Source organism: Chondrus crispus, genomic scaffold, assembly GCF_000350225.1.
Source record: "Chondrus crispus Stackhouse genomic scaffold, scaffold_119, whole genome shotgun sequence".
Classification (NCBI taxonomy): Eukaryota; Rhodophyta; class Florideophyceae; order Gigartinales; family Gigartinaceae; genus Chondrus; species Chondrus crispus.
Genome location: NW_005178981.1, coordinates 120,945 through 135,425, shown reverse-complemented (window position 1 = coordinate 135,425; position 14,481 = coordinate 120,945). Strand labels below are relative to the sequence as shown.

The 14,481-nt window shown below is 50.5% G+C and overlaps 2 protein-coding genes across 2 annotated transcripts; one reads left to right on the top strand and one right to left on the bottom strand.

Moving 5' to 3' along the window:
- Window positions 1-4,585: 4,585 nt before the first annotated feature.
- Window positions 4,586-7,165, bottom strand: CHC_T00008793001 (Serine/threonine protein kinase). Its single transcript, XM_005712784.1, has one exon. The coding sequence runs from the start codon at window positions 7,163-7,165 to the stop codon at window positions 4,586-4,588; it is 2,580 nt and encodes an 859-aa protein (XP_005712841.1).
- Window positions 7,166-9,413: 2,248 nt separating this feature from the next.
- On the top strand, window positions 9,414-11,639 carry CHC_T00001927001 (hypothetical protein). The gene has a single exon (XM_005712783.1). It carries the CDS (start codon window positions 9,414-9,416, stop codon window positions 11,637-11,639), a length of 2,226 nt encoding a protein of 741 aa, XP_005712840.1.
- Window positions 11,640-14,481: the final 2,842 nt, after the last annotated feature.

Sequence of the window (14,481 nt, the reverse complement as noted above, 5' to 3'; positions counted from 1 at the left end):
TGCGTGCTTAACCTCTGTAGTTATGCCCTCCACAAGAGTACCAAAATGTGCTATAACTACCTTCGTCCCGACCACTCGGAAACGAGGGGGGTTAGAGGTAAGGGAGCGCGCGCCGCTGGGTAACCCACGCGCGAACGCAAACCGTACGGAAGGACTCAAAAAGAGGGAAGGCTCACGTGGCCGGTGACGCGCAGCCGGTCGGTGGTGTTAGATCCGGACGGCCGGTCACAGGTTAGAAGCCTGAGACTAAAATGGAAACCGGTACGGGATAGCAATTAGCCGTAAAGGGAAGGGAGGCGAGTCTGCCTCCTCTTTTCTGGGACGGGGCAGGTGCCCCCGGTTTTAACCCCTAAGTGGGACGCCAGGACACCTGTCCCGCTACAGTAGCTGTTACCTACTGTATACCAGCTACTGTACACAATTAATATATTTGTGCCACTAACTACTAATTACTACTTATGACCGTACGGATTACACACGTGTACCCGGTGGAGTATTACTGTTCTCCGCACCGGCCACCAGCTGTAAATACAACTTCTTACGGTTGTGCTGGCGCTTACACCCGAGATCACTGTACGCCGGGGCAGCAGCCGTGGCACCGTCGCCTCCGCGCAAGTGTACTACACAAATAACGAAAGAACATCATCCCATCAATTATGTACACAAAATCCTACCGTTCCATGAGACAACTATCTCCTCCGGCATTTCACTTCTACCAGTAGAGCACCCATGAAAACGTACTCGTACGGTACGCCTCGAGAACATACCTGTGTAGCATCCTCGAAAACGGACCTGTGCGGCACCCATCGAAAACGTACCAGTACAGCACCTCTCGAAAACGTACCTGTACAGCATCCCTCCAAAACGTACCGGCACAGCACCCCTCGAAAACGCACCTGTGCAGCACCCCTCGAAAACGTAGCGGGAGGGGAGGCACCTCTCCTAAACGTACCTGTACAGTACACCTCGAAAACGTACCGGTACAGCACCTTTCCTAAACGTACATGTACAGCACCCGTCGACAACGTACCCGTGCAGCACCTCTCGAAAACGTACCGGCACAGCACCCCTCGAAAACGTATCTGTGCAGCACACCTCGAAAACCTACCGGTACAGCACCCCTCGAAAACGTACCTGTGCAGCAACCCTCGAAAACGTAGCGGGAGGGGGGGCACCTCTCTAAAGCGTACCTGTACAGTACACCTCGAAAACGTACTGGCACTGCACCCCTGGAAAAGGTACCTGTGCAGCACCTCTCGAAAACGTACCCGTGCAGCATCTTCCAAAACGGACCTGTGCGGCACCCCTCGAAAACGTACCTGTACAGCACCCCTCGAAAACGTACCTGTACGGCACCCCTCGAAATCGTACCGGCACAGCACCCCTCGAAAACGTACCTGTGCAGCACCTCTCCAAAACGTGCCGGTACAGCACCCCTCGAAAACGTACCTGTGCAGCACCCCTCGAAAACGTAGCGGGAGGGGAGGCACCTCTCCAGAACGTACCTGTACAGTACACCTCGAAAACGTACCGGTACAGCGCCTCTCTTAAACGTACATGTACAGCACCCCTCGACAACGTACCCGCGCAGCACCTCTCGAAAACGTACCTGTACGGCACCCCTCGAAATCGTACCGGCACAGCACCCCTCGAAAACGTACTTGTGCAGCACCTCTCGAAAACGTACCCGTACAGCATCCCTCGAAAACGTACCGGTACAGCACCCCTCGAAAACGTACTTGTGCAGCACCTCTCGAAAACGTACCGGTACAGCACCCCTCGAAAACGTACCTGTACAGCACCCCTCCAAAACGTACTTGTGCAGCACCCCTCGAAAACGTACCGGTACAGCACCCTCGAAAACGTCCCGGCATGGGTCTAAAAGACCTCCCCGGAAATTGGTTGGCAGTCGGTTTTCGTGTCATATTCACCCTAGGCCTAAAAATAGCTAGAGCGCAGATGTCCCACGATCATGTACGCCGTATTCATTTGCTTGCTTTAAACTTGGATGTAGTATATACACCAGCGATTCCCATACGTATGAGGCCTCTGACGTATTGCACATGCTCCGTTACAGGTACGTAATAAAATTGAAGTTAAAAATACTGCTCATGCGCCTCTAATGGGACATGGCAAAAATTAAGTTTTGCGCACTGACAAATTATTGGCTGCGCGCTGCCGCCGGCAAAATTTTGGTCAGAAATTGCCCACAGCAATGTCGCAAATCCAGCGCGTATAGGGGTGCCGCCGTGCAAATCGGCCCAAAACGTATCGTTCCACCGGAAATTGCGAGGGGGTAAAACCGGCCATTCCGATACGTTTTGGGGCATGCTCCGTAGTCAGTACCAAAAACGCATATTCGTTGAATGCAGCCCGTACCAACCGTATTTTGTCATTACGTACCTGCACTGACACATGCCCAAAACGTACCGGAATCCCGGAACTGACGGAAGTACTAGTCATAGTTTCGAGTCCCTTTTTTTGGTACTCGAAACTCAGAATGAGTTTCGAACCCCGTTTTTGGTGCTCAAAACTCAAAATGAGGATACTCTGCATGTGAAACACACAGTACCCGCCCCTGAAGGGCCCCTGCAGATGATTCGGGGCCCTTCTCATTTTGACTTTCGAGTACCTTTTTTCGGGCGTTCGAAACTCATGAGTTTCGAGTCCCTTTTTTGGTACTCGAAACTCATTATGAGTTTCAAGTCCCTTTTTTTGGTACTCGAATCTCATAATGAGATTTGCACCCCCCTTTTCAGGTTGGCAAACGCAACATAAACACACGCTACATGTGAACATTTCAGATCCTGCTGCGCCCCGGGAAGGCCCTGCACGTGATGCAAGGACAGTATCAACTTGTGTGTTTGGCAGCCAATTGTTCGGGGCGCTAACCGCAACATGAGCATGCCATACCGACAGCTCGATTTGCACGTGGTTTTCGCACAGCGAGCAGAACCATATTACTACTATGCGGCATGCAAGAAATAGGAGTCCGCATTCATAATGAGGATAGGTTCGAAATCTTTGGAACTGCTTTCCCCAAACGCGTCGCATCGCATAGTCCATGCATTCAAAGGCGTAGGAAAGGGGATATATGATCTTGCATTCCAAATAAAGTTCAGGCTATTTTTTCGTTTAAGATATCATTGCTTACTTCCACTTAATTGAAACGACAGCATGGAGGCCTTTACATGCAAGGGCTGTGACGTTTCGTTTCCCTGGGGAAGCGAAACTTGGAGAGGGCCTGTCATCCTTCGTTTGGTGCTTGACAGCGGGATAGCCCCACAGCCTCGACTGACTCATACTGCGCCCTGTAGCAACTTGCGGGCTTTAGAACTAAGACTGAACGTGTAGCGAAAAAGGGGTTATGGAAGTGGGGCCACTTTGAGTTGGCTCCACGCCTCTGAGGCTTTCTTTTTCTGCCGAGAGCTCCCTTTCTTGACGCGTATCGAAGCCCCCAGCGGGCTCACTCGTTGTGGCTATAGCCCCGCCAAGGTCAGATTCCTCACCTAGCGATCGACCCCGTGAGGGGTCGACTCTGTCCTCTCGGCCTCGACGTACGCAGATCGCGCTACTTTTCCTGTCTGCACATGTCGGTCAGACACAACTCGGAGGCTAAAAATTCAGTTGAAATGTCAGATCCCCGATTTGTCTGTCTAGAAAACGAAACACAGAGTGACACATACCACACCCGTTCTTGACATCAACAAGCGGTCAAGTGTGAAAGAAACCAAAGCGCAAGAAAACAAAAGAGTGACGATTTCGAAAAAACCAACGCGCAAGAAAACAAAAGAGTGACGTTGGTGAGAATGATGGTGGGCGCTCGATATAAAAAACTTCGGGTCCCTTTTTATATGAAACGTAAAAATCGAACTGTCCGCAGCAATACGAGAGGATTGTTCCGGTTTCGCGCGCTTTTATCCGTAAGTAAACGTTAACTGTCAAGCAAAGCGAGGAACAGTAAACCTATACTCGATATCATATCGTCGAGTATACAGTCACATGTCACTCAGTTTATAATGACTGTATGACATGTCTCGTAAGCCATTAAAGGCCATACAGTAAAGGTTAACCTGGTTGCGGGTAAATGTTTACCCGGGAATGTTAAGGAGTAACCATTTACTCGCAACGATCAACTCGACACCGAGTAAATGTTAATCAGATTGCGAGTAAATGCTTACTCAGGAATTTTACCGAGTAAACATTTACTGTAAGCAGCGCTGTAACTGTAATCTGTCCTTTGTTTTAATTTAACGTCTCTTTACTTACAGCATCGGTGTATGCCGTTTGTTTAACTTAATGTGTACCTTATCATATACCTTCCATCTTTATTTACAACAGAGCTAAGACCCGAGACAGGGGTGACGGATGTCATCCGTCCACTGTACATCGAGAAAAACTTCCAAACTGGTGTGCCTGGTGTGCCAAGATGTTGTCGAGCACGTCTGAAACCCCCCTCCCTACTTCATGTGAGAGTACAGTACTAGCATTGCCAGGAGCGGCCGCTGTAGGATCCCTGCATCAGTTGCCGCAATTCTTTACCAAAATAGTTTCGCTAGCCGAGTAATCCACGCGATTATCCATTCTAGATATCAAATTGCTTGCACATGTCTTCTAATCTTGCAGCAATATTACAGAATGGTGGTCGTCGGCTGGGATCGTCCGCAAAGCACTCCACAATCATCTGTCTAAGCTCAGGGGCACATTGTTCTGGCGGTGGCGTCGGAAGTTTGAGACCCCGATTACCAACCTTGTATACAATTTGCATGGGGTGCTCATCACGCCATGGCTTCTCACCCACGACCAGTTCCCAAAGAATTACGCCAAACGAAAACACGTCTGATTTCTCGTTGAAGGCGTCTTGTCTCAAAAGTTCAGGTGCCATCCATTCAGGAGTACCGCCTGGGCCCGTACTAACGTACGAGTTGACTCGTAGTCTGCTAAGCCCAAAGTCCGTGATCTTGACTTCCCGAACGTTTGTCCCTAGCAGAATATTTGGTGACTTGACATCGCGATGGATAACAACAGGATACTGGCCGTGCAAGAATGCCATCCCCTTTGCTACGCCAAGTGCGATCCACACAATCTTGAGAAGCGGAAACGCTCCAAGGACATTTCTACGTCTGCGATGAATGGCGCGGTACAGACTGCCCCCGGGCATAAACTCCAAGATGATTGCCAAGTTTGGAACGTGAATACATGCTCTCTTGAACTGTACAATGTTGGAGTGTCGGAGCTTAGACATCAGCTTCATTTCCACCATAAATTCGCCCATAAGCGCATTCGGATCGTCGTCTTCCACCTTTTGCAAAGTCTTCACCGCCACCATCTTCCCCTCGTACTTGCATTTGTACACCTCTCCAAATCCTCCAGCACCAATTCTCGGACCAAACACGATCTCCCTAAAGTCAACAGCCCAAGCTCTTCGCCATGCGGCATCAAAGAACATCTGTGAAACGGTCTCATCCGGATCAGGTTGCTCCGCCAGCGCTTCGAAAAGTTCGTTATCATTGCCGTCCTTCTTCATGAGGAGATTTTCTGCGATACGCAGCTGTTGCTCTTCATGACCAGTGATGCCATTGATTCCTGATCCGGCCGCAGCACCCTCAAGGATCTCCTCCGGGCTGGGCCCGGCATCACCCCGAGGGCTCCGTGCTGTCAACGCGGATAGGATTTCGTCCAGCAGAGTCCGTGCCTTCTCAAACGACGCCTCCCGACAATCGACACCCTCCGTGACGACAAGACGCTTAGCAAGTGGCGTAAGATCACATGATCGCCAAAACAAGGGAATAATAAAGTTACCCTGTGACTCGAAATCCCTGCAGCATGCTAGCGAGAAGGCTTCGGTGCACTCAACAGAATGGAAGTAGTCGTCCGAAAGTAACGCGAGGAAGATGCGACTGGCGCTCGCAGCTTCCATAATACTGTTGTCGACCACACCTCGCTTACGGATGGTAATATCGCGAGATTCAGCTTCAAAGATCCGAATGGAAGGATTCTTTGAAGAAAGATAAGAGATCATGTCCCTGGCCGCCTCCTTATCCTTCTGGGCGTAGGAAAAGTAAACATCATGGGCCGGAGCAGGGCCAAGGGCGGGGGAAATAGCAGGCCTAGTTAAGGCATCGCGAGCCTTCCTAAAAGTTTCGATATCCTTCGTAATATCAGTCTCGGGTAATAAGATCTTGACAGAGCGAAGAGGCAGGCCCATGCGCATCCAGGCATAAGACACCTCGACGGCAGCTTTCACAAAGTGCTTTCTGAGGGAGGGCGACAGCAGGGCACCCGACAAAGGGATAAGAACAGACTCGATCCTGACATCACCACCGATGACAGTGGTGAGACATTTGACAATATCCAAAACAATGTTATCATCCCTCGTGAGTTCTTCGCCAGGATCCTCGTAGACCAGTAATCTCTTGTACTCGAAGCCGACCGGACGAGGCCGAGGTATTTGGCGCGATAGCCAACAGTGGTAATGTCTGCGATAAGATGGCTGGGGTTTAGATTCCTTCTCCAAGCTTGGGAGGGAGAGTTTTGCCCTATTAAGAGCAGCGAGTGACGAATCGCGATTGGCTTTGTACACGCCGCGCTCGCGGAGGTAGACGATGAGGACATCAGTCTCATCTTCTTTGGCAAGACCCTCGACCGAGCCCTGAAGAAGCTCAATCCTTCCTGTGTAATCTTTGCGGTGAACGTTAATGAAATCCTTTCGGTCCAGACCTAGACGCTCAGGGCGGCCATATCTGACGGGAGCGGTGGTAGGACTTGCGGGCGCGTCGGTAGATGGAAAGGTGGCCTTAACAGGCATGTGAGGAGGGTCTGGAACACTGCCCGTGGGCCCCCCTCGAGAAGGCTCATACGGGTGATGCTGGGAAGGATCGCGCATGTGACTGTTGGGGCGTTGGTTCGGAGTAGGTGGGGTGCGTGACTTGCGCGGATTGGGGACAAGCGGCCCGTTCCGGTGACGGAGGGTTAGGTCGGGTTCCGAAGCCTCGAAATCGGGAGGCGAACCGGAGACGCGCTGATCGTGGACATCCGGAATGATTGGCGAGGGGCGATCGCGATGTTTGCGGCGGGTTCTCTTGACACGGCGACGAGGGAAGGGAGACGAGTAGTGAGACGAGGGATCGGACGAGTGACGGGTGGTACTCAAGCCGCTTCCCATGATGATGGGTGGGCAGCGTGTAGACGGCGCCCACAACAAGCGCCAATTCGAATACAAGTATGCAGCAAGGGAAACGCGATCAGACTCGCAGAAAGAAATCAATTCTCGGTCGGATGCGTAAAACCCAGTGAGGAAATATAAAGATTCCGTTTGGCACGAACTGCGTAAATGAAGTTTCATTATTAACGCAATTGGATGTTTCCAAACTCTGTGATAAAATTTGTAGATGTACGTGTGCGATGGCCATCAGGAACTTTGAGCCTGATCGCAGCGTTTTTGCTGATGGGATGCACCCGAATCACGTCGCCTGGCATACTGTAAATTACCCCGAATCCTTTTTAGAAACAGATAGATGAGGTTCTGTTGGGTTTGGCGGCCACCACTATGTCGCCGGCTTTTAAGGGGGAAAGGCGTGGGGTAATACAGTATATTCAGTCTCGCGAGTGGTCCCAGCGGGCCATTCCTGATTTCGCCCACGGATCTCGAACTTTTCGCGCCCCGAGAGGGCCGTTCCACCCAGCGGATTTTCTCCCCTGTACAGTACAATAAAATTGTACACACAGGGGAGAAATTTCGCCGGGTAGAACGGCCAGCGCATTTTCTCCCCTGTACAGTACAGTAAAGTTGTGCAGACAGGGGAGAAAATTCGCCAGGTAGAACAGCCAATCCAATTCTAATAATATCGCGCACTGTATATCTGCCTCGCTTTAAACATGTACAGATGGTGTTTCTATATGAATAAAGGGGCCAATCACTGCTGACCATGACTAAGTGCCAGGTAGAAAGGACCTGAGCCGCCGCAGATCCCTTCCTCTCTCTTCACAAGGTAACACGCTGTGTGACGACCCATCACCGGTCACCTCATTTACACGCCTGCCTGTTGATGTGACGGTCTGCTGAAAGAGTGCACCCTCGCCGCCCGTCACCCCTCCCACCCCTCCCCATCACCAACCCTCCACCCCTCCCCATCACCCCTCTGCCCTACGGCTTGTACATCAGAAGAAGACTGTCCAGCTTAGATTCCATCTCCGATTAGGATACGTCGACCGATTTGTGTCCTTCCCCCCGATTGTACGGAATGGCTACCTTTCCGGAACATGCTCAAGTTGCAGCCTTCGAGCAAGCCTGCCGTGATGTCCAAGTGCCGGCCACCCGCATTCCTGCGGAGGAATCAATCAAGAACCTATCTCGCCATCCGAATGCCATCCCCATCTCCCTGGCTGTAATACAATATACCTCCCTCCCGGCCGCCCGCTTTCATGCCGCTGGTGCATTACGCTCGGCAGCCTTGGAAGCATGGGACACCCTAACTCCCCCGCAGCGCTATGGGGCAACTTCTCTGCGCTCCCTCCTTGTCGTGTTTGTTGTCTCTACACCAGCGCTCGTGACATTCGAGCGCATTGCCCTTCTCCAAACGGCAGCGGTTCTCGCCCGAAGGGCATATCTCAAGGAGCCTGCTGAGGAACGCAATCGCTTCTTCAATTTGGTTCATGAGGCTGCAGCGAACCCAGACCCTGCAACAGCTCACAGTGCCAGGGCAGCTACCGAACTTATCGAATTGCTTGGCGCGGAGTTCATGATAACTGATACCTCACGACGTGCCTCTTCAATGCAACGCCAGGTTCACGTTCAGGCTCGCTTGCAATTTTCCGCCCCCCAAGGACATCTCATCGGCTTACTAAAGGCTGCCTTGGCCTCAATATCGGTCATCCTCACCGTCCCAGGACACCCACCGATGAACTCCCCGGACTATGACGCTCGAGTGCTACCCGCCTTAGATACTGTGTTGAGAGTGCTGGCGACAGATTTAGCGAAGATCCAGGCCACTCCATCTGCGGACGCCCCCGTGGACTTGTATGCTGAAGCTACGAGTGGCGAGGAGTCTCTAGAGGCTGTGGTTATTAATGCGTTTACTGGAGAAGAATGGCATGAAATCATCGAGCAGCTGCCAACAATTTTGCGGCTTTGCCTGGTCGTAACGAGCTATCATAGTAGCGTACGAGACCCTGACGACGAGCCGCGCACTATCCCGAAAGCGACGCAAGTCTTGACCGCCGTCAGCGCTATCAGTCAGCGCAGCTATCACACCGATGAGGAAGCAGGGCAAATACTGCAGTCAATGGTAGATGGCGTGAACAAACAGGCGTGGCCGAAGTCTCAACTAGGTGTCATGAAACTGGCGTACGCTGAAGTATGGCGGCGAATGTCTTGTGCACATGGAATCATGACCGTTGTGAAGTTGGGGAGAATGTATTTGGAAGTTTTTACCAAGGATACGTGTCAATTGCTGGATGCGGCGGCGATAAGCTTGGCCTCTCTTGAAGCTGATGAAGAGGACGTTATTAGCGAAGATGTCACAGATGTGTTGTTGGAGACTTGGGCGAATATTTCGCTTCAGGCCGACGACGGTGTCAAGTCGAAGGAGCATCCTCTGGCACCACAGATCGAACAGGTCGTGATGCACTGCAGAAAGCTCTGGATGAAGAGTTTGCTTGAAAACGAACCGGGAGCTAACATTCATGTTCCCGACGACGAAGAAGACATGGGCTTTGAAGATACCTCTGCTGCAGAAGCTCGCCTTGCTTCCGCGGCTGTGCTACTGAGATTCGTTTTGAACAAAATGGCACCAATGCTGGCTGAGTCCTTGGTACATGCTGCTGAGGTAGTCTTCCAATGGGGTACGATGCGTAACAGAAAGACTTCACTTCCACTAGATATTTTTCAGGAAGATCTATTTTTTTTGATTCTGTTGACGTGTAGTGTGCTTGCAGATGATGCGAAAGGCGAGCATTCATCGGTTCCATGGCAGTTTCTGTCACCTGCTTCGATTAACGGCCATGGAAAGCCACCTATGAACGCCAAGATACTGCTCTCTGCTCTTTTCGATGTAGCGCAGAAAGAGTCTCATATGTTGGAGACTCGAGGGGTTCATATCGACGAGGCCTCTCCTCGAGTTGGAGCAGCAATACTTGAGGCACTGGCTCGAGTGACCAGAACATATCTCGTTCCCATATCTGATGACGAGACTACAACAAAAACAGCATTTGAGACCATTGGTGGAATGGAAATCGTTGCCGTAGGCAGGGCTGGGTGCATGGAGAAAGCATTGGAAGGTTTGTCCGCTCGTGGTTTCGAATGCGATGTCGCAGAGGCTGCCGCATCCCTCCTTTACGCTCTCTCACTTGGCACTCCAAGATACCATGACATTCAAAACTCTCAAATTTGGCACAGGCTGTTGCAAGCAGGGACAGGGGCTTATCAAAATCTCCCACCACCTGTGGTACGACTTGTTGGGAAGTGTCTGACGAAAGTGCTTGGAGATATTGTCGCCGACCAGCTGTTGCTCCCAGCATACCATTCTCTTCATTCCCTCATCGAGGATAGAGAGAGAGATGCAGATGCTGCTGAACGCGCCATAGCAACAGTGAACCTTTTGCGAGGAGCAGCGATGTGTGAAAATGCGGGACCGCGGACTCGTAGTGCACTGCTGCTAGCCTTACATGCCCCAGATGGTATTGCGTTTAATTGCGCGAAATCATTTGGCAGGTCCAGACCAGATGTCGGGCAATCCCTCATCACATTGGCAGATGACATTGTAAACTCCTCTTTGATACACCTCTCCCCCGAGGAGTCACGAGATCTCGTGGGGAACGCAATAGCAATCATCAAACTTTATTGTGAGGTCATATCCCAATATTTGAACGAATCAAGTCGCGACGAACGTTACGATGGCGTCCAAAGGGTATTTGGGTTGCTGAGCAGCATACTGACAGAAGGCTCGGACTTTGAAGTCGGTGAAGCATGCTACGTCGGTCTGTCCTCTCTGCTTCCCATATTCACGGACGAAATGCTAACTATTCCTTCGGTATGTGCAAAGATGTTCAGTTTCACAACTGATGTGGTCATTCGGCACCCAATGTGGTTGAGCCGAATCCCTCCAGACATGAGCGAAACCATTTTGCATCTTATGGACCTACAACGACAAAACGCGGACTTAAAACTAGAACGAAGAAGCCTGGAAGCAGTTGCCTCTTTGGCCCGATCGCATTCTCGAAACCCAGAGCTCGGTCCAGCAAGCACTGTGGTTCATGCAGCCCTTTTGAAACTGCTGAGGGTAATCTTGGTGGGTATCGCGAGCGGAGACGCCTTCGCAAGAAATATGGATGCATCCGCAGATGCCTTACTTCCCCTTATTCACGTGAGGCAAAGAGATCAGACATCTGCATTTGAGGAAATAGGTCGGGAACTCTTGTCAGGGGCGGAAAATAGCCCTACATTACTCGCCGCTATACAAGAATTGGGCCATTCTGCAGCAGTAGCGGGTGTATCTTTTGGCTTCAGTGGACGCGACACTTCGCACGCAAGCCCTAACCGTCTTGCGGAATTGCAAGCTTCAAAGTCATTTCGAGAATCTGTCATGCGATTTTCTGACATTGCTAGAAGATGCCTTTTGTCGGTAGCAATTGGCAACTGATCCATGAGCTCAATTCGAGCAAAACGGGCGACTGACGGTATTCGACATATGCCTGCTCCGGTCCATATCACGCGTTTGGCCTTAAGGTAACCACTTCGCACTCTCGTTAAATCCCTCAGAGTGGTCGTGCCATAACAAATCGAACAGTGTTCTAATACCACCAACGTTGTTCCATCCTTCGAGCGCATACTGTCACGCCTGCTGAAGGCAAAGCAATCTGTGGAGAGGCATGGAGGCAAAATGTTCGGATTCATCGACAAGCCAGGCGGAATCGTTGAGTGCGACATTCAAGATCTTTCTGCGTATCTCAGACTTCCGGTAGACGCTCTATTAGCTTTTATCCCCGTTTACAGCTCTTCGTTCCTGTCACTCCCCATTTTATTCTGTAATTTCACAGTACAAGTACACGTGTATATGCGGCTCTAAATTTTGCATAAATGTTCTGCGGTCCGGGCCGTAAGACAAAATTTCTAGCCCCGAGAATGCTTAAAAACATTCTCCACTGGGGCCTCCGTTCCTACGACCAAGTTGAATCACAATCCTACACGTGTGCGTCGTCATTGTGTGAACAATTCCACTAAGCCACTAAACTGCCCCTGTCGGTGCATCTTTATAGATTGTTCGGGCGCATTGGACACGCTCACGCACACCCTGAACAGGAAACGAGACACTGATCAGAAGCAGTACTGAACAATCGAAATGAAACAATTTGTTTAGAGACACCTCGGTGGGTCTTAACTGCTAAGCTCATTTGGACTACTACTGTTGCGCCAAGGGAGGAGATGCAGGAGCCAAAACGTAACCTTCCGGGTTCTCCAAAACGTCTTGTTGGTGCGGTGTAATTCTTGCAGACGGCTCGCAGAGGCCATTGCGAAACGTTTGGTCGCGAAACGTTTGGATGCTTGCCGTGAGAGTTTCCAAGAGAGCCCTGTGAGCCTCAGCCATTTGCTCCATTTTTGACAAAAACAAACCGTGACTGCATACCAATTTTCCCGCTAGACGCAAACCTCCGAGGCGTGTGCGGGGCTCCCTGAATCCATGCTCGCGACACGTTGACTTCAATTCCCGCAGGGCTTCTTCTTCATATCTCGGACGAGAAGGTCCCGCCTTGGCATCACCAGCGGTCGGAGCTTCTTCCATTCCTCAGCAACTACACAACTTTAAGACCGGCGACAGGGATAACAATTGACTTCTTGATAGCAAACGTTTTGATAGGGGTGCCGGAAAGTTACCTCTTCGGTATGGAACGACTTATCCGGTAATCACCATAGCGCAGAAAGTCGTTTTTTGAAACATTCACCAGTTTCAAATACTCGTGTCGATGTCGCGCCACCACAGACCAAATGACGTGGCACCCGTTCGTGGTTTGGAAGCAAGATCCTATACTGAAGCATGGTATGGGAGCTGATATTACCATCCCGTACCGGCTCACGTGACTTCAGACCCCGCTCGTAGTCTCAAATATCAACACTGCAATGGAGGAAAGCATGGAAGTAGATACTATCGTACAGCAAGTATAACATTTCAGAATTTATAAAAACTTGTATGGAAACGAAACATGTGTCATCTCGACCTATCTACAGTATCAGTGAAAACCTTGTCATATGTACTATTTCCACATCCCACTTTTTTAACCTGTACCAAAGTTCAAGCCTCAACCTGCGGCGTGCACCTACCTGTCCACTTGCATTGCCATTTGTGTCGCAAATGCGTCATGACGCATACTGTCTGGGCAAATCGAAGATAACGCCAGACTCAGTTTCGTTCCTGGGGCGATTCCACACGGAAGCATCACGAAAATGCGAATACCACTGTTATCCAACTGCACGAGGCATCTCTGGAAGGAATGGCATCCAGAAACATGCATATCATTGATGCGTCTTGTGTCCGGATTGAAATCTGTTACGTCCGAAGGATACCCCAACATCGTCCCCACTTGCGCCATTTCAGGCTGGCGGCTCAGAAACTTGTACGCATAATACTGAGTGATTCTCTCCTCCATCTGTAGGCCGTGCCTGTATTTGTGTGTAAAGTTGTTGTTCTGAATTGTCTTCATGATTTTCAGTTTTGTAAGAAATCCGCACCGTCGTCGGTTTTCCTCCTTCCGTAGCTGTGCTTTCAGCTGTATGTGGTTGATTAGATCTGCCGCACGATGAACGGGTGACGTCACCAAAGCACAAGGTTGGTCATCATGGTCGGGATGAGGGAGGGCCTCTGCCCTGAACCGAAGACTTGTATGACTATTCACGTCATCAGTTGCCATGTGACCCAAAAAGCACATGTCTACGCCTTTGTCTTGGGCATACCAAGCACAGGCGATGTTTGTTATCTTTTTCATGGACGAAATCAAGACGGACGCCATTTTAGTTCGCGCCCGAGGCGCCACAGATATCCTCACGTCATCTTGTGCATCAACTTTCAACTCGTGACGGTCACCAAATTCTTCTTCTGCGATGTCTTGCGGATATGTTTGACTCACTAGGTTATAGATACGCTTCAAATCATTCATCTCCTCTGATTGTATCTGCTCTTCAGCCTCCACGTACGACATTATCCTCGGCTTTGAGATGCGAGAGAAGCATATGCGATATGACCAATCGTCGATGGTGCCATCCGAAATTGGAAAGTATACCGTGAGTGTGCAGCTTCCCCGCCACTCTTCCATACTCACCATTCTCGCTATATCCTTCGGAAGCATTTTCATGTTTCCGGTTGGCAAAAAGTGCGTCCGAACTCTCTCCATCGCTTTCCTTAACAGAAGACTGTTCAGGTCATGACCAATATATCTCGTTACATCTGATATATGCACAAACACATACTCTAATTCATCATCTGCGTACCC

Coding starts and splice junctions, on each gene's coding strand:
- CHC_T00008793001 (XM_005712784.1), bottom strand. CDS start 7,165: ATGGGAAGCGGCTTGAGTACCACCCGTCACTCGTCCGATCCCTCGTCT.
- CHC_T00001927001 (XM_005712783.1), top strand. CDS start 9,414: ATGTATTTGGAAGTTTTTACCAAGGATACGTGTCAATTGCTGGATGCG.